The sequence below is a fragment of the Bufo gargarizans genome, chromosome 2 (assembly GCF_014858855.1).
Source record: "Bufo gargarizans isolate SCDJY-AF-19 chromosome 2, ASM1485885v1, whole genome shotgun sequence".
Lineage (NCBI taxonomy): Eukaryota > Metazoa > Chordata > Amphibia > Anura > Bufonidae > Bufo > Bufo gargarizans.
The window spans coordinates 324,386,184-324,406,260 of record NC_058081.1 but is presented as its reverse complement, the minus strand read 5'-3'; the positions used below and the strand labels follow the sequence as shown (position 1 = coordinate 324,406,260).

General features: G+C 48.3%; 1 protein-coding gene across 2 annotated transcripts; it reads left to right on the top strand.

Moving 5' to 3' along the window:
• The first annotated feature begins 295 nt into the window (after positions 1-295).
• On the top strand, positions 296-12,444 carry KICS2 (KICSTOR subunit 2). Of its 2 annotated transcripts, XR_006387842.1 has the most exons (4): positions 296-736; positions 1,809-2,097; positions 4,238-6,115; positions 12,026-12,444. XR_006387842.1 is itself a non-coding variant. In XM_044280544.1 (3 exons), the coding sequence occupies exons 1-3, from the start codon at positions 412-414 to the stop codon at positions 5,046-5,048; spliced, it is 1,425 nt and encodes a 474-aa protein (XP_044136479.1). In that variant the 5' UTR covers positions 296-411; the 3' UTR covers positions 5,049-6,865. The 2 variants fall into 2 exon arrangements, 1 of the variants encoding a protein (XP_044136479.1); XM_044280544.1 differs by lacking the exon at positions 12,026-12,444 and having other exon boundaries at positions 4,238-6,865.
• The last annotated feature ends 7,633 nt before the right edge of the window (positions 12,445-20,077 follow it).

Here is a 20,077-nt window from a genome sequence, read left to right as displayed (position 1 = left end):
AAACCTGTGCGTCTATTTTTTTATTATATTTCAAGAACCGCACCACAAGTGACATGTCTGAATACAGCATTAAGTAGCCCTCTGCAGTTCTGTAAATCACTGAAGCCACTCAGGACTCCTTATGTGATATTTTCCCTACGAAGAGTGTAAATGTAGTCATGACCAGCGACTTGTGCACGAAACTCAACAGTTGCTCTGAGCTTCTTGGTTGCCCTCCTTTACACGTGGGCCTAATGTCTGTTATCAATAAAGTTGTTCAAAAGGACACGTCATGCAGACGTCACGCTTCCGGCGCGGTCACGTGTGGCAGGTAAACAGTCTGGTGTCAGCAGTGAGTTTCTCGAAGCCGAGGCGGTCAGTCTGTTCGTCTGTTTCGGTGCTGTGTTCCGCTGGTTCGCAGTGTTTCGCTGTATGGTGGTGCCCCAGCAAGCGGGTGATGCTCCGGCTGCCCCAGGTCAGGAGGACGAGGATGACGACGAGCCGCTGCTGCTGATGACGACTTCGGTGATGCTCCCTCAGAAAACCCCGCCAGTTACCGCCGAGCAGAATGTGCTGCACACGTTCTTCTCCCATCTTGGTCACTTCTCCTATGACAAGGCCAAGGACAACGTGGAGCGGGAGAAGGAAGCCAACAAGACGGCCGGCGCCTCCTGGTCTTCCATGCTGGCGGCGCTGGCGCATCTGGCGGCCGCGGAGAAGGCGTATCACAGCATGAGCTTCCTGGGGCAGAAGCCGGGTGAGCGCCCCCTACAGTCGTCTTACTATGATGGACAGGGGTATTCCCACCTGCCACATTTATAGAGTATCTGCAGGATAAGTAACTGATGACATGCCTCCCACTTCTGGGGTGCAGCCCTGCTCTGTGACATCCCCTTTACTGTACAGTCAAAATGTAGACCCCCCACACACACTCAGGATTACTTTATATGATAGGACTAACCCTTTAAGGGGTTGTCCAGCTCTTTTTTTTTTTCTTTAAAATTAGCCCCCCACCTAGAAGTGACATTCAGGACAGATCTCGTCTGACATTCATAGTAAATCTTAGCCATATCCCCTCAATGTTGAGATGGGACAACCCCTTGAGATTGTCTATATTGCCTCCTTTGCTGGCGTGATTCATTTTTCCATCACACTTATACACTGCTCATTTCCATGATTACGACTAGGGATGAGCAAATCGACTTAGGCTGAAACATCCAAAGTCAATTTGCATACAACTTTGTTTCAATACTGTACGGAGCGAGCACTCTGTACGGTATTAGAATGTATTGTCTCCGATGAGCCGAAGTTATTACTTCCCGAAGTCTCACGAGACTTCGTGTAATAACTTCCGAAATTGATTTATACTGTAAAGAAACATTTCCCGAACTCCGGTTCGGTTCCAAGTGCACCTAAAAAACTCAATCTGAATTCTGAAAATGCCCTTACTTTTATCAAAAGTGGTACATATATGTATTAGTGACACATCTGTGTCCCTTCTTTGATAGAACCATCACAACATGCACCTCTACATTTACCTTTCACACTGGCTAGAATGACGCCACGCTTTTTACGCCACGGCCTGCATGGAGTAGACACGTGACTTTTTTTAATGCCACAGTTCATACATGTGTCTACATCTTCACAAAGTTGTAAGCCGCTCCAGTTTTCCAAATTACATGGGTAAATGTGGGCAGCAGTGTTTGGTATCTCTGTAATGGCAGGAGGCTCTTATAACTATTGACCACGTAGTACTGTGGACCTGCACATGGTCATGTCTATGTCTTACCAAGGTCTGTGAGCTTACACTAGTGTCCTGTCTTTTACAGGTGGTCAGTCCTTCTTCGGCCGGAAGGATTCCATCAGGACGAATTACACCTCACTGCACAATGAACTGAAGAAAGTGGTCACAACAGGTAGAAATGCCACTGGTGGGACAGCTCCTCACTTGGAAGAGCTGCTGTCACATCTGTCAGAACAGCTCTGCTTCTTTGTTCAGGCTCGAATGGAGATTGCAGATTTTTATGAAAAAATGTACACGCTGAGCAGTCAAAAATTTGTGAACGCCGAGGAATTGGTGAACATTTTAGAGGCCATCTTAAAGAAGTACAACTCCAGGTGGGTCGTTTCTTCTTATGCCCTAGCAGATGGATTCACCTGTGGGTTAAACCAAGATGTATTCAAGTCAGCGAGTTCTTCTTACACTTTTATGTTTGTGAAGTATCCTAGTACATTTATTATGAACCTTTGGGTGAGAAATACTTGCTGATACATCTCATTCTTTTCAAATGCTGGAGTTAGGATGTTGAGGATGAAACGGTCATAAAATGTTCTTATTTCATGATCTTGCAGATATTTCTCTATCCAATATGTAGCCTTTAATAATGTTGTAAAATGCATCTAGGAGATATATATATATATATATATATATATATATATATATATATATATATATATATATATATATATATATATAATCTCTATCTATCTATCTATCTATCTATCAGGGCTTGACAAATTTCCTTGGAATCTAGGAGCCAGCTAAAAAAGTTAGGAGCTAGGCGGAGCCGTGTCATAAAGCCCCCAGTAGATTCCCCCATAGAGCTCCCCCCCCACTTCTCCATAGAGCCCCCCCAATAATACTGTATACCATGTTACATATGCAGTGTACATGTGCTGTATAGTATGGTATATGCAGTATACAGGACCATGATATATGTACAGTATATGACTGACATTCAGTGTACGTGCTGTATACTGTTACATACGCAGTATACAGGACCATGATATATGTACAGTATATAGGACTATGGCATACCGTGGTACATGTGCTGTATACCGTGGTACATGTGCTGTATACCGTGGTACATGTGCTGTATACCGTGGTACATGTGCTGTATACCGTGGTACATGTGCTGTATACCGTGGTACATGTGCTGTATACCGTGGTACATGTGCTGTATACCGTGGTTACATGTGCTGTATACCGTGGTACATGTGCTGTATACCGTGGTACATGTGCTGTATACCGTGGTACATGTGCTGTATACCGGTGGTACATGTGGCTGTATACCGTGGTACATGTGCTGTATACCGTGGTACATGTGCTGTATACCGTGGTACATGTGCTGTATACCGTGGTACATGTGCAGTGTACATGTGCTGTATACTGTGGCACATATGCAGTATATAGGACTATGACATTCAGTGTATGTGCTGTATACCATGTTACATACGCAGTATACAGGACCATGATATATGTACAGTATATAGGACTATGACATGTGCTGACACCTCAGGCTCCTGCCTCACTTGGATGAGAGTAGTAGTAATTTGCACTGGAGGCGTGTAAGTTACCTGCAGGTGAACCTGAGAGCCACGAGGAGGGCGCAGGTCAGCGCTATGGCCCCCGCACAGCAGGTCAGGTCTCCGGCCCATCACACACAGCAGCTGCTTAGCGTGCTGCCAGGCCAGACTCTGCATTCCGCTTATAGAGCACATGGGTGGCCCGAGCCCGCTGGGGGCAGGGCGGCGCTTCTCCTCATCACGTCTGTCACAGTGGACTTCCGCGGCGTACGCTCAGCCATGGACAGGGAGCGTGTCCAAAGAGCAGCCGGGTATAGGGAACCTAAGGCACCGTCACACAGCTCTCCGCTCATCTCCACTCCTGTGCTGCCTCCGGACAGAACAGCGCTCCGCACCCATCGCCCAGGCACCTTTGAAAACGGGCTGACAAATACCCAAGCGCCAGGACTAAATTCCTGGTCGCCATGGCGACCTGGCGCCTGGGATTTGTCGAGCCCTGATAGAGAGATAGATAGAGAGATATATATATATATATATATATATATATATATATATCTCTCTATCTATATAATTTTTATTTATTTTTTTTAAAGGGTTACTTCTGTCTCAATAATGACCTATAGCTAGGATATGCCATCACTTACAGCCAGCCACTATACAGTGGATGTAGCTGTGTAGTTCCACGCCTGGTTCTGGGGAGTGGCAGGGTGACTGGAAGTCAAGAAGTATAGGTAATCAATAAGTAAGCCTTGGAAACCCCTTTATTTGCACCCACAGAAACATTTATGGAAGCAGATGGCAGTTTAGGGTCACCCTTGGTAACTACATTAACGTATTACAGAATTGTGTTTCTCTTATATGTTTGATTTAAAGCTTTCATTAGGTTTGTATGCTTTTTAAATTCTGCAGAAGTAATCAATGTACTTTTTCTTTCCATTCTTTTGCTTTGTAGGTTCCACCATCCTATATTATCTCCTCTAGAAAATGGCTTCCAGCTTGAAGCGGATGTTCTGGTGCATCTTTTGAAGGCCCAGAGCCTGATATTTGAGTGGAAGTTCCTCTTGTCCCTTGTAAACTTGCACAATGCACATACAAAACTGCAGAGCTGGGGTCAGATATTTGAAAAGCAAAAAGAGACAAAAAAGCATCTATTTGGGGGGCAGTCTCAGAAGACAATGCAGCCACCACATCTGTTCTCATGGCTCCAGAAATTTAAAAATATCCTGCTTGCCAAGTTCAGCTTCTATTTTCATGAAGCACTAAGCCGACAGACCTCAGAGATGAAGACCCTCACTGCTAAAACAAATCCGGATTACTTTGGAAAAATCTCCAGCTTCATTAGAAAATATGATGCCGTCAACGTATCCTTAATTTTTGATAACCGGGGATCAGAAAGTTTTCAGGGGCATGGGTACCATCATCCGGATTCTTACAGAGAAGCCCCTAAAGGGGTTGACCAGTATCCTGCAGTGGTGTCGCTACCACTTGAGAGACCTGCGGTTCACTGGCCAAATGTTATCATGATAATGACTGAGAAGATTGCAGATCTAAACACTTTAGAGAAGGTTGTCCACTTCTTTGATGACAAAGTGCAAAGTACCTATTTTCTGACACGACCTGAGCCAAATTTTACCATTGTGGTCATTTTTGAGTCAAAGAAATCAGAGAGAGACTCCCACTTCATATCTTTTCTAAATGAGCTTTCTCAGTCGCTTAAATCCTCCAGAGTATATGCAAGCCTAAAGCCGGGCTCAAAAAGTTAGAACTAGTAGCAGTCTAACATTGTACAAAGGTAATTTCCAGCCCATAGTCATGTCCCATTTATTGCCATATCCGAGGAAACAAAGGCCCAAGGTATTGTATCTGCTGATCCAGTTTACACAGTTAAAAAAATTCTCCTATAGGCCACCAGTCATCTGTTCCTGGGTGCCAGCCTTACAAAGTACCAAGAAGATATGTTAAGGGGTTTTCCACCTTTTGAGATACTGATGACCTATCCTCCAGATAGATCATCAATATTAGATTGGTGAGGATCCGACAACTTCAGTTCTGGGAGGTAAGCTGCCATACACCATTTTGGCCACTACATAGTGGATGGAGCCTTCTTCGTTACGCTCATCCACTCTTAGGAGACAGTCAGACCTCTGTCGATTTGATATTGATGACCCATCCGGAGTATAGATCATCTATATCTAAAAGGTGGGGAATTCCTTTTAAAGTTTCTGTGCCTTTCCAAATTTTTTTTTGTCAACGACTGACCTTGTTTTATTGGTATCAACGGGCTGTTGATTATTTCCTACATTTTAGTGATAGATTTCTGAAGCTCTGCAGAGCTGCAAAACGCAATAGATCATCCAAAGAGTCCTGTACGATCACAGTAGTCACACATGGTATCAGAGGTGTTTTTATGGCTCATAGTCTATTATCATTTTATAAAGTGTCTGTATTAAGGGGGCGAAGACTATTGTGGTAATATCACAGTGATTGAGGTGATTTAACCCAAACTATATTGTACGTTTCAGCAATGCTTGATTTTATACGTTTGTTCTTTGTCCTTTACTGTATCACAGTGACCTATTTATGGGACATTGCAGCTTTGTATTACATGCTTCTCTTTCATGTTATAGTGATAGTTGCCCTCAGTCCTGTCCATCCACGTCTGACTGGTTGTCCTGGGATGTGTCCTATAGAAGTACATCCATGCCTACACTGGAGAATATAGTGCAGCAGAATTGTTTTACCTCTGTATTGCTATGGAGGCGAGGACGTACCTATATAGATCATCTCTCAATATCGACTGTTGGTCGTATGTGAGCGGCAGTGGCTGAAGGTAAATGACCCTTCAATGTCTTCTCCCCTCAGTTACTACAAGCTGGCTGAGTATTCTGGTGTGGAAACTATAGCACAATCTGAGTATCAATAGCAGCAGGAGAATGCGCAATATTTCTGTACTCGACCAGTATTGTAGAGCCTTGTTTTTGTAGTTTCTATACATTTCTACTGATGACTACTACTGGTAGCTGCTATCTCCGTGCAGGAAACTCGGTTTCTTAATTTATATATTTATGTTTTGTGACTGGAACAACTTTATGAAAATTGAGTTGATGACTTAGTAGGGTGTCTAAATAAGGTCTCATGCACACAACCGTATTTCGGCTCCACGTCATTTTTTTTGCGGATCGAACAGGATCGAACACAGACTGATTCATTTCTATGGGTCCGCATCCATGTGGCTTTTCTGCAAATTGTAGAACATGCCCAACTCTTGTCCGTTTTGTGACATGCACACAACTGGTATCCGTATTTTGGATATGCTTGTGTGCATGAGGCCTAAAAAGGATTTCTTTTTTCAACAAATACTGTATATTTTTACATGACTTTGAAAGCAATTGTTCTAATTCCAGGACTACAACAATAATGACACCTTTTTAAGATCTGTTGCTTTTTACATTTTGATAATTCTCGTGTGGAATATACATTGTTGCAATATGTTAAAAATGGAACGGGTATAATAACTGCACTAACGGAGGAGTTTAAGATATTATATATGCTGCTGAATTAAAATCTATTTGCAAACCTATACTGTGAAATATCCTTTATTTTAAGGAGACTGCTGTTATTATTAAACTCTCTGACCCCTGTCTTCAGCAGTGCGTCTGTGCCGAAATAAAAGGGATGTTCTATCAAAACGCCTCTCCTTATTTCTGTCCATTTCTCCTTTGGTAGACCAGGCTAGTAGTGGCGTATAGAAAAGTGGGAATGTTTATGGATACGTCTCACACAGTTCTGTTATCCTTAGGGCTCATGCACACGGCCGTATGTATTTTGCCGTCTGCAAAACACGGATCAGCAAAAAATACGAATGATGTCAATGTGACAGCCATATTGCATTTTTATTTTATGTTTTTTTTTTTGCGGATCTATTGTAAAAGTGCCTATCTTTGTCCACAAAACTGACAAGAATAGGACATGTTCTATCTTTTTTGCGGAACAGCCATGCGGACATACAGAAACAGAATGCACCCATAGTCATTTCCTTTTTTACAATTTTTTTTTTTTTTGTGTGGACCCATTGAAGTGACTGGTTTTGAATACGGGCCACAAAAAACCCCGGAAAGGACATGGAAACAAAATACATTCATGTGCATGAGCCTTTAGTCATGCTGCACCTCCTCATGCCTTGAAGGAACTTGTCACCATGAATGTGCCTGCAGCTTACATTGCGTCATGTTCTAGAGCAGGAGGAGCTGAGCAGATTGAGGTAGAGATAAAACACACACATATATATATATATATATATATATATATATATATATATATATATATATATTAGTTTTATAGGAAATATTCAGTAAAACTTGTATTTTATACTGATTGATTGACAGCCCTACCTCCTATGACTATGTATACACAGTTTGAGGGGTTTCTTCCAAGGGTCACGCTTAAAGATTTCTTCACCAGACACCATGTTTAAGCTCCAAACAACGCATATATTTGGCACCAGCAAAACATAAATAATAAACACCTTGTCCGTCTGGGCTCTACCTAAACAGAATCATCCCATACTCTCCTAAAGCACCATTCACATACGGTAATCGCATATGGCTTTTTCAGCCTAACAGTCCCACAGCCTCCAGGCTGTAACAAGTCCAGTACCTTTATGGGGGAGTGTGGCCCAGTAGTCCTCCCGACTCTGGCCGCGTGACCCTAGTGCCACAGGCGTCACTGCGTCCCCCCAAACTTCAGGCTGTACCCTAGCCTCGTTGCCCCTCAGCCAACCTGGCTGAGACCACCCAGGACCTCTGCAGGTCTCTGTTCCCGGATTACTCTCCCAGACTGACACACTGTCTCCTGACAATCTGTAGTGAGGTTAGTATCTGTCAGGAAAATCAAACACGCTAGTTCATTCTCATCCCACTTATCAGAGACACTGAAACCCATAGGATCTGGACACACTGGGACCTCTCCTTGTCTCAACTCCCCAGTCTTATGAGCGATATCTTTAAACAATTTGTACCGATACATTTTGCGTATGGATTTGAAGAGGTCAATGTTGAAACCCACTGGTTCGAACTACTCAAAGAGGCTGTATCCAAGCCCTTGATTGAGGACTGAGATACAGCCTGGAGGCAGCTCATACCCTGTGAGGTTCACCACAGGACATTTTTTTTTGTGAATCTGTATGCATGAGACACCACTGCCTCCATGAGGCTTGCTTTCTCCTGCGAGCTAACTTCCTGACTGTCTTTTGTCTTTCTTCGACCCTTTCTGATGTTAGGAATCTTGGCCATATCCACCAATGTATCCTATGTACCATGCTCTCATGCTGAGGATTGTGTCTAACATCCTGCTGTCATGGTCCCTCAGGTGACTGGTGTCAGGAGATCAGAGAGACTGGCTGAGCGTGGAGGAATCTAACTGCCTCCTTGATTTCTCTTTTATTCAATTTCAATCTGTTCAGGGAATCGTGTAAGTTGTACTTTAAGCTGCGTCCATACTCTTCTGTGGACGAGTGTCAACGTGTGGGTATGATCATTTCTTTGCTTCAGGATGATGCACAGTCTTGGGCTTTTTCTCTGCCGACCGGATCACCGTCCCTCCACTCGGTAGATTACTTTTTTAGAGCCTTGGGTCTTATTTATGATGACCCGGATCTCTGAGGCTGAGACCAAGTTACGTGGTTTATGTTAGGGAGAGCTCTCCGCAGAAATCTATTGCTCTGAATTTAGGAGATGGGGTACAGATACTGAGTGAAATGATTCTGCTCTCCGTAGCCAGTTCTGTCAGGGTCTATCATGAAAAACCTGAGTCATTGGAAGCAGCTATGTCCCTTGCTGTACGTCTGGATAGACCCCTGAGGGGGAGATCTAAGGGTCAACACCCTCGGGACGCACTGTGAAATAAGGTGGGGGGCTTCCTTTGACACTTATGGTAAAGAGACACTTGTGAGAAGCCTATGCATTTGGGGGGAGCTACTCCTGGGACTGCTGGTAAGAGCTCTGGCCATATGAAGGCAGTCTGTTTTTGTTGTGGGAAAAAAGGGACATTTCATGAATATTTGTCCGTACATTCAGCGCCAAGGTGCAAACAAAAGAAAAAAGCGTAATTCCCAAATTACTATTGGTGGTGTGGGTGGGGAGCGAGAACACTTTTGTCGTTTACTGGTAGTACCCGATTTCTCCTGTCTGCCGAGGTGGCGCGAGAGTCCAAAACTGTGGAAATTGAGGTATTTATCGACAGTGGGGCTGGGGTTAACCTGATTGATAGACAGTTTGTTCGTATTCATGGGTTGACTACTAGTGCACTAGAGAAAAGCATTTCTCTCTTTGCTATTGATTCTGCACCTCTTACCGAAAAATGCCTGTCGCAGGTGGTAAATGACATCCAATAAAGATTGGTTGATTTACATGAGGAATCTATCTCCTGTCATGTGTTGGAGGGACTGCCTGCTTCGATGGTTTTGGGTTTGCCATGGTTAAGCAAACATAACCCTACCACCGACTGGCAAGCGAGACCGATTCTCGATTGGAGCTGCAGCTGAGAGAGGCTGATCTCAGTCCACCTTCCAGAGCATGTCTGGAGGAAAAGGATAATTTCCAGGAAGGCTGCTAGGAGCTTTGGACGCGCTATCTACTCTGCAGGGCCGCATGTGTGATGAAGAGACTTGCTGCTGTCCATGTTAAAAACATAATCGGATGAAGAACATACCCGTGTCAGTAAAATCGTGCACGCACCACATTGTAGCATTGGCGCCTAAAATACCAGAGACTGAGATTAGGCCTGTAGTTAGTCAGAGCCGTTGCAGCGTATCAGGCCAAAAGTGTTGCTACTGTTAGTACAAGGACATTGCATACTGAGAGAAACTGCCCATGACTACAAACCCGTTTAGTGTCTTCGCTCAGGAAGTAACATTCAAGCAGGTGTTATTATACTAGTTATGTAAGGGGGAAATATTGTATAGAAGTATACTATTGTTAGCTGTTCTGCACCGCAGGCGAGCCTAGACTCTGCACTCAAAACAAATTGGTTGAATTTTCTTGGGGTAATAAGGTACGGCGAGGCAGTTTTAGTTGTGCCCCACCAGTAGGAAAATTACTTCAAACTTCTTCCTTAGAGGGTGCCGTGCAGCCCAGGTGTCTCTGCCTCCGGGTTGAGTGTGTGTAATATTTTATGTTCACTGCATTTGGGGTTGTGTTAAATATCCCAGTACCGTAAAAAAGTTTGTTGTACAAAAGCTGGTGTCAGAGTTGCTTTTCTTGTTTGTGACTTCTCTGTATCCTGGGGAGCTCACACCGGTACACGGTCTTACACATCAGAGGCTGGGATTAGAATCGGCAACTTTGTAACATACACTGCCTCAAAAGATGACAACTATGACTGCTGCACTCTATGTTCCACATTATCTATACCCATCCGAAATCAGTTCATGGGCAAGACACACAGGACCTGCTGAGGGCAGCTCACAAGAAGCTGAATAAGCACAGGGTATAATTCATGGTGGCTGACATTTGGGTGGTGTCACACTTGGAAAAACACAAGTGGCAATGTGTGTTGTGCTTTTATATGGTGTTTTTGCATGGCATTTTTTACCAATGCATTTATCCATACTGCTCTACAGAGGAATAGACTATGGAGGTTACATGCTTTCCTATATGCAAGGCATACAAAAACCGTCATTTAAAACACCAGGTACTCAAACACTATCAGACCAAAAACTTTTGAGTTTTTAGGGCCCTTCTCCAACTGTTTCAAAAAATTGGCCAGAGAGATAGGGAGTGGGCAGTGCCCAACCTGGGCAAATTTATTATAGATTTCAGTTCTGGCGGACGGCCTGCACAGAGGCGCCACAATTATTAAGAGGCATGCTCCTCTTCATGATTGTGGTGCATCTGATGCCAGCAGGGGACAGATTGAGACCGGTTTTTATACATGTCCCCCATGTGTGGCAGCAGCCTAAGAGAATCATTTTTAGAGAAATATTTGAGAATATTTTTTGCACATAAGCCTCATGGCCACAACCCCATAATAACAGACAAAGCACTCCCAAAAATACTGCCAAAACAACCCTTTACAAATTTCCTTCCTGCTCAAGTACCCCTACTCCATTAAAGTGAGATTACTAACCGTTTGACACATACAGTATATGGCCAGCCATTTACTTCATGCACACAGTGTAGTAGTAGCACATCAAATCCTGTGTGGATCTTAGTGTGCCGCCATATAATGCTCAGGTGCCATATGTACAGAGCTATTCTCATATGGTGGCAGTGCTTCTAGGGGAAATTTTCTCCATACATACTGAGTCTGATGGCATATTCCACGACAAGTTCCGACAAAGAGGTTGTGCAGAGCTGTACTATGGACAGCGTTTACAATGCTGTAAAGCTATTGCGGACAAGAATAGGACATGTTCTATTTTTTTCAGGATCGGAATTGCGGACCCGGAAGTGCGGGTCCACATTTCCGGATCGTGCGGCCCCATAGAAATGTTTGGGTCTGCAATTCCGTTCCGCAAAATGCGGACGTGTGAATGGAGCCTTAGGCTTTGTGACGTTTTTTAAATATTTGCTCAAAAATCAATTTTTACATCACATTTTAGTTTTGAAAAGTGGTCAAGAAATTGCATGTGGTCAGCCTGTGGACCTGGTTTAAAGTGTAACTGTTTCAGTTAATTTTTTAAGATAGTGCAAGGAGAGGAATTTTAAACATTTCTTTAATACTTTAATATAATTTATTATAGGAAAGATGTTTCCTTGTACTAGAAAACGGGGTATAAAGAGTATTCCCAGCAAAGCTCTAAGAGGCTCTGTGTGGTCTCAGCCTGGAGGGCTGAGAGACCACAAGCCTTTGTAAAGCCTGAAGTTTTGGGGGCCCAGCGAAGCCTATGGAAAGAGGGTCGCACGGTCAAAGTTGAGAGGACTTCTGGACCATCTCCCCCCAAGGGTGCTGGTGTGGTCACAGCCTGGAGGCTGCTGGACCGTATATATGGCTTAGGAAGCCGGATCTAATCCAGTGTGTGAACGGCGCTCTATAGGGGAGGTAGAGACAACATGTGTATTAGGTAGAGCCCAGACGGGCAGTTGTTTATTTTCAATGTTTGTGTGTGATGGTGCTGAAGTGCCAAAATAAAGCACCTTTTGAACTTGAACCCCGTTGTCAGATGAGAAGTCTGTGATTGCAACCCCTTTGAAAGAGCACGATCCCCTAATAAATATATATATGAAAAGCAAAACTGGGTCATTTATTCAATAATAAAGCTCAGCATAACGCCCCCAGTAGTAGTAATTTTCCTTAAAATGTGACAGTAGAAAAATGCCCTGTTAAAATAAGCTCCAGTACAAAAAATGCCCCCTAATAATGTGAACTACTACAAAAATTCCCCGTTGTGTGCCAGTACAAAAAATACTGTTAGTGCCCCCATAATGTGTGACCAGTATAAAAAATAAACCTATATAGTGTCCTCAATAGATGCCCCATAGTGCTCCTCTCCCCCTTCCCAATAGTGTCCCTCATAATGTGCCAGTATAAAATGCCCCTAAATAGTGCTTCTGTCCTCCCCTTCCCCATACTTCCCCCCCATAATGTCCCAGTAAAAATTGCCCCTATATAGTGCTCCTCTCCTCCTCCCCCATAGTGTGCCCAACAGCATTGTGCCAAATAGAAAAAAACACAAATACTTGCCTCCATGAGGCTGTCAGCGATGCGATGCAGGCCTCTTCCGGCCTATGTCCCATGCTGTATGCTGCCCGGCTCAGGTGCCGCGACAATGATGATGTCATTGCACCGCCTGCGCAGGCCTAGTACCTGCAGCCTATCAGAGGAAGGGGACGCCACTCCAATGCCCCGCCGGAGCATCCAATTGTATTGCTATTCTGAGGACAGCGATACAGATGAATGTAATTTCCCACAGCCCTGCTGCCGCCACCGCTGCCCCCCACTTATCTTCAGAGTCGTGCCGCCCGAGGTGATAGCATCACCTCGCCTAATTGGCGGTGCAGCCTTGGTGCCCCTTTCAGGAGCAGTGGACCCCAAAACTTGCCCAGGTATGCCAGGCCCTGGAATGAAGCATGCTGCAATATTTAGCTATAGGGTTACTACTAATCGGAGGAATACAGAGGTACAGTACAGACATCGTGCACCTCTATGGATATCCTATTGTGGTTCTGTATAAAATGGAATTGTAATACTGTTGTGTGTACATGTGCAGAAACCTGGAGAGGATGGGAGGAGTGATGGTGGCTATGGTGGTGGTAGTTGTACTCACCAATAATGCCTGATTTCAATTTAAAATAATGCAAGTGTTCCAGAATTTTGGACGGAGAAAATACAGCAGCATGCTGCGGTATTTTCTTCGTCCTAAAACCGTACAGTGACTGAACTGAAGACATCCTGATGCATACTGAACGTATTGCTCTCTATTCAGAATGCATTAGGACATGGGTGTCAAACACAAGGCCCGCGGGCCGAATCCGGCCCGCCAGACCTCGTCATGTGGCCCGCGTAGCCGCCGCCAGCCGCCAGCCTTCACCTTTTATTATCACTTCCTGCAGGCGGCCCCTGCAGGAAGTGATAATAAATCGCATAAGGAGCGCTGTGTATTACCGGTACTTACAACTACAAGCGCTCGCCGAGAGGAGGGAGGAGGCAGGCTGGGCGCTGGCAGTGTGAGTCATACGTGTCACCCACAGATCCCCCCCATAAGTGTCACCCACAGATCCCCCCCATAAGTGTCACCCACAGATCCCCCCATAAGTGTCACCCACAGATCCCCCCCATAAGTGTCACCCACAGATCCCCCCATAAGTGTCACCCACAGATCCCCCCCATAAGTGTCACCCACAGATCCCCCCCATAAGTGTCACCCACAGATCCCCCCCATAAGTGTCACCCACAGATCCCCCCCATAAGTGTCACCCACAGATCCCCCCCATAAGTGTCACCCACAGATCCCCCCCATAAGTGTCACCCACAGATCCCCCCCATAAGTGTCCACCCACAGATCCCCCCATAAGTGTCACCCAGATCCCCCCATAAGTGCACCCACAGATCCCCCCATAAGTGTCACCCACAGATCCCCCCCATAAGTGTCACCCACAGATCCCCCCATAAGTGTCACCCACAGATCCCCCCCATAAGTGTCACCCACAGATCCCCCCCATAAGTGTCACCCACAGATCCCCCCCATAAGTGTCACCCACAGATCCCCCCCCATAAGTGTCCCCACAGATCCCCCCCATAAGTGTCACCCACAGATCCCCCCCCATAAGTGTCACCCACAGATCCCCCCCCATAAGTGTCACCCACAGATCCCCCCCCATAAGTGTCACCCACAGATCCCCCCCATAAGGTGTCACCCACAGATCCCCCCCATAAGTGTCACCCACAGATCCCCCCCATAAGTGTCACCCACAGATCCCCCCCATAAGTGTCCCCCAGATCCCCCCATAAGTGTCACCCACAGATCCCCCCCATAAGTGTCACCCACAGATCCCATAAGTGTCACCCCAGATCCCCCCATAAGTGTCACCCACAGATCCCCCCCATAAGTGTCACCCACAGATCCCCCCCATAAGTGTCACCCACAGATCCCCCCCATAAGTGTCACCCACAGATCCCCCCCATAAGTGTCACCCACAGATCCCCCCCATAGTGTCACCCACAGATCCCCCCCATAAGTGTCACCCACAGATCCCCCCATAAGTGTCACCCACAGATCCCCCCTAAGTGCACCCCAGATCCCCCCATAAGTGTCACCCACAGATCCCCCCCTAAGTGTCACCCACAGATCCCCCCCATAAGTGTCACCCACAGATCCCCCCCATAAGTGTACACCCACAGATCCCCCCCATAGTGTCCACCCACAGATCCCCCCCATAAGTGTCACCCACAGATCCCCCCCCATAAGTTGTCACCCACAGATCCCCCCCATAAGTTGTCACCCACGATCCCCCCCATAAGTGTCACCCACAGATCCCCCCCATAAGTGTCACCCACAGATTCCCCCCCATAAGTGTCACCCACAGATCCCCCCCATAAGTGTCACCCACAGATCCCCCCCATAAGTGTCACCCACAGATCCCCCCCATAAGTGTCACCCACAGATCCCCCCCATAAGTGTCACCCACAGATCCCCCCCATAAGTGTCACCCACAGATCCCCCCCCATAAGTGTCACCCACAGATCCCCCCCATAAGTGTCACCCACAGATCCCCCCCATAAGTGTCACCCACAGATCCCCCCCATAGTGTCACCCACAGATCCCCCCCATAAGTGTCACCCACATATCCCCCCCATAAGTGTCACCCACAGATCCCCCCCATAAGTGTCACCCACAGATCCCCCCATAAGTGGTCACCCACAGATCCCCCCCATAAGTGTCACCCACAGATCCCCCCCATAAGTGTCACCCACAGATCCCCCCCATAAGTGTCACCCACAGATCCCCCCCATAAGTGTCACCCACAGATCCCCCCCATAAGTGTCACCCACAGATCCCCCCATAAGTGTCACCCACAGATCCCCCCATAAGTGTCACCCACAGATCCCCCCCATAAGTGTCACCCACAGATCCCCCCATAAGTGTCACCCACAGATCCCCCCCATATGTCACCCACAGAATCCCCCATAAGTGTCACCAGATTCCCCCCCATAAGTGTCACCCCAGATCCCCCCCCCCCCCATAAGTGTCACCCACAGATCCCCCCCATAAGTGTCACCCACAGATCCCCCCCATAAGTGTCACCCACAGATCCCCCCCATAAGTTCACCCACAGATCCCCCCCAAATAAGTGTCACCCACAGATCCCCCCCATAAGTTGTCACCCACAGAATCCCCCCCATAAGTGGTCACCCACAGATCCCCCCATAGTTGTCACCGCACAGACCCCCCCCATAAGTGTCACCAACAGATCCCCCCCATACGTGTCACCCACAGCAGATCCCCCCCATAATGTCACCCACAAGATCCCCCCATAATGTCACCCACAGATCCCCCCCATAAGTGTCACCCACAGATCCCCCATAAGTGTCACCCACAGATCCCCCCATAAGTGTCACCCACAGATCCCCCCAATAAGTGTCACCCACAGATCCCCCCATAAGTGTCACCCACAGATCCCCCCCATAAGTGTCACCCACAGATCCCCCCCATAAGTGTCACCCACAGATCCCCCCCATAAGTGTCACCCACAGATCCCCCCCATAAGTGTCACCCACAGATCCCCCCATAAGTGTCACCCACAGATCCCCCCCATAAGTGTCACCCACAGATCCCCCCCATAAGTGTCACCCACAGAATCCCCCCCATAAGTGTCACCCACAGATCCCCCCATAAGTGTCACCCACAGATCCCCCCCATAAGTGTCACCCACAAGATCCCCCCCATAAGTGTCACCCACAGATCCCCCCCATAAGTGTCACCCACAGATCCCCCCCATAAGTGTCACCCACAGATCCCCCCAATAAGTGTCACCCACAGATCCCCCCCATAAGTGTCACCCACAGATCCCCCCCATAAGGTGTCACCCACAGATCCCCCCCATAAGTGTCACCCACAGATCCCCCCATAAGTGTCACCCACAGATCCCCCCCATAAGTGTCACCCACAGATCCCCCCCCATAAGTGTCACCCACAGATCCCCCCCATAAGTGTCCACCCACAGATCCCCCCCATAAGTGTCACCCACAGATCCCCCCCATAAGTGTCACCCACAGATCCCCCCCATAAGTGTCACCCACAGATCCCCCCCATAAGTGTCACCCACAGATCCCCCCCATAAGTGTCACCCACAGATCCCCCCATAAGTGTCACCCACAGATCCCCCCATAAGTGTCACCCACAGATCCCCCCATAAGTGTCACCCACAGATCCCCCCATAAGTGTCACCCACAGAATCCCCCCATAAGTGCCCCACAGATCCCCCATAAGTGTCACCCACAGATCCCCCCCATAAGTGTCACCCACAGATCCCCCCCATAAGTGTCACCCACAGATCCCCCCCATAAGTGTCCACCCACAGATCCCCCCATAAGTGTCACCCACAGATCCCCCCCATAAGTGTCACCCACAGATCCCCCCCATAGTGTCACCCACAGATCCCCCCATAAGTGTCACCCACAGATCCCCCCATAAGTGTCACCCACAGATCCCCCCATAAGTGTCACCCACAGATCCCCCCCATAAGTGTCACCCACAGATCCCCCCCATAAGTGTCACCCACAGATCCCCCCATAAGTGTCACCCACAGATCCCCCCATAGTGTCACCCACAGATCCCCCCATAAGTGTCACCCACAGATCCCCCCCATAAGTGTCACCCACAGATCCCCCCCATAAGTGTCACCCACAGATCCCCCCATAAGTGTCACCCACAGATCCCCCATAAGTGTCACCCACAGATCCCCCATAAGTGTCACCCACAGATCCCCCCATAAGTGTCACCCACAGATCCCCCCATAAGTGTCACCCACAGATCCCCCATAAGTGTCACCCACAGATCCCCCCATAAGTGTCACCCACAGATCCCCCCATAAGTGTCACCCACAGATCCCCCATAAGTGTCACCCACAGATCCCCCATAAGTGTCACCCACAGATCCCCCCATAAGTGTCACCCACAGATCCCCCCATAAGTGTCACCCACAGATCCCCCCATAAGTGTCACCCACAGATCCCCCCATAAGTGTCACCCACAGATCCCCCCATAAGTGTCACCCACAGATCCCCCCCATAAGTGTCACCCACAGATCCCCCCATAAGTGTCACCCACAGATCCCCCCATAAGTGTCACCCACAGATCCCCCCATAAGTGTCACCCACAGATCCCCCCATAAGTGTCACCCACAGATCCCCCCATAAGTGTCACCCACAGATCCCCCCATAAGTGTCACCCACAGATCCCCCATAAGTGTCACCCACAGATCCCCCATAAGTGTCACCCACAGATCCCCCCATAAGTGTCACCCACAGATCCCCCCATAAGTGTCACCCACAGATCCCCCATAAGTGTCACCCACAGATCCCCCATAAGTGTCACCCACAGATCCCCCATAAGTGTCACCCACAGATCCCCCATAAGTGTCACCCACAGATCCCCCATAAGTGTCACCCACAGATCCCCCATAAGTGTCACCCACAGATCCCCCATAAGTGTCACCCACAGATCCCCCATAAGTGTCACCCACAGATCCCCCCCATAAGTGTCACCCACAGATCCCCCATAAGTGTCACCCACAGATCCCCCATAAGTGTCACCCACAGATCCCCCATAAGTGTCACCCACAGATCCCCCTAAGTGTCACCCACAGATCCCCCCATAAGTGTCACCCACAGATCCCCCATAAGTGTCACCCACAGATCCCCCATAAGTGTCACCCACAGATCCCCCATAAGTGTCACCCACAGATCCCCCCATAAGTGTCACACCACAGATCCCCCCCCATAAGTGTAACCCAGTCCCACAATAAGTGTCACCCAAGATCCCCCCCTATAAGTGTCCACCCACAGATCCCCCCCATAAGTGTCCCCGTCCCCCATACGTTCACCCCCACAGATCCCTCCCCCATAAATGTGTCACCCACAGATCCCCCCCCATAAGTGGTCACTCCCCAGATTCCCCCCCCATAAGTGTCACCCACAGATCCCCCCCCATAAGTGTCACCCACAGATCCCCCCCATAAGTGTCACCCACAGATCCCCCCCATAAGTGTCACCCACAGATATCCCCCCCCTAAGTGTCACCCACAGATCCCCCCCTCAAGTTGTCACCCACAGATCCCCCCCCATTAAGTGTCAACCCCAGATCTCCCCCCCATAAGTGTCACCCACAGATCAACCCCCCATACAGTGTTCACCCACAGATCCCCCCCCATAAGTGTCACCCACATGATCCCCCTCATAGTGTCACCCACAATCCCCCCCAATAAGTGTCACCCACAGATCCCCCCCCCATAACGTGGTCACCCCACCGATACCCCCCCATAAAGTGTCACCCACACGATCCCCCCCCATAAGTGTCACCCACAGATTCCCACCCCCATAAGTGTGCACCCACAGATCCCCCCCCCCATAAGTGTCCACCCACAGATCCCCCCCCATAAGTGTCACCCACAGATCCCCCCCCATAAGTGTCACCCACAGATCCCCCCCCATAAGTGTCACCCACAGATCCCCCCCATAAGTGTCACCCACAGATCCCCCCCCATAAGTGTCACCCACAGATCCCCCCCCATAAGTGTCAACCCACAGATCCCCCCCCATAAGTGTCACCCACAGATCCCCCCCCATAAGTGTCACCCACAGATCCCCCCCCCCCATAAGTGTCACCCACAGATCCCCCCCCATAAGTGTCACCCACAGATCCCCCCCCATAAGTGTCAACCCACAGATCCCCCCCATAAGTGTCACCCACAGATCCCCCCCATAATGGTCACCCACAGATCCCCCCCCATAAGTGTCACCCCAGATCCCCCCCATAAGTGTCACCCACAGATCCCCCCCATAAGTGTCACCCACAGATCCCCCCCCATAAGTGTCACCCACAGATCCCCCCCATAATTTCACCCACAGATCCCCCCATAAGTGTCACCCACAAGATCCCCCCCCATAAGTGTCACCCACAGAATCCCCCCCCATAAGTGTCACCCACAGATCCCCCCCCATAAGTGTCACCCACAGATCCCCCCCATAAGTGTCACCCACAGATCCCCCCCCATAAGTGTCACCCACAGATCCCCCCCCATAAGTGTCACCCACAGATCCCCCCCATAAGTGTCACCCACAGATCCCCCCCCATA

Bases quoted from the DNA above. Each gene is read 5' to 3' on its own strand.
- KICS2 (XM_044280544.1), top strand. From the start codon at position 412: ATGGTGGTGCCCCAGCAAGCGGGTGATGCTCCGGCTGCCCCAGGTCAG. The intron at 737-1,808 runs GTGAGCGCCCCC...TGTCTTTTACAG, and splicing joins CTTCCTGGGGCAGAAGCCGG to GTGGTCAGTCCTTCTTCGGC. The intron at 2,098-4,237 runs GTGGGTCGTTTC...TTTGCTTTGTAG, and splicing joins TTAAAGAAGTACAACTCCAG to GTTCCACCATCCTATATTAT.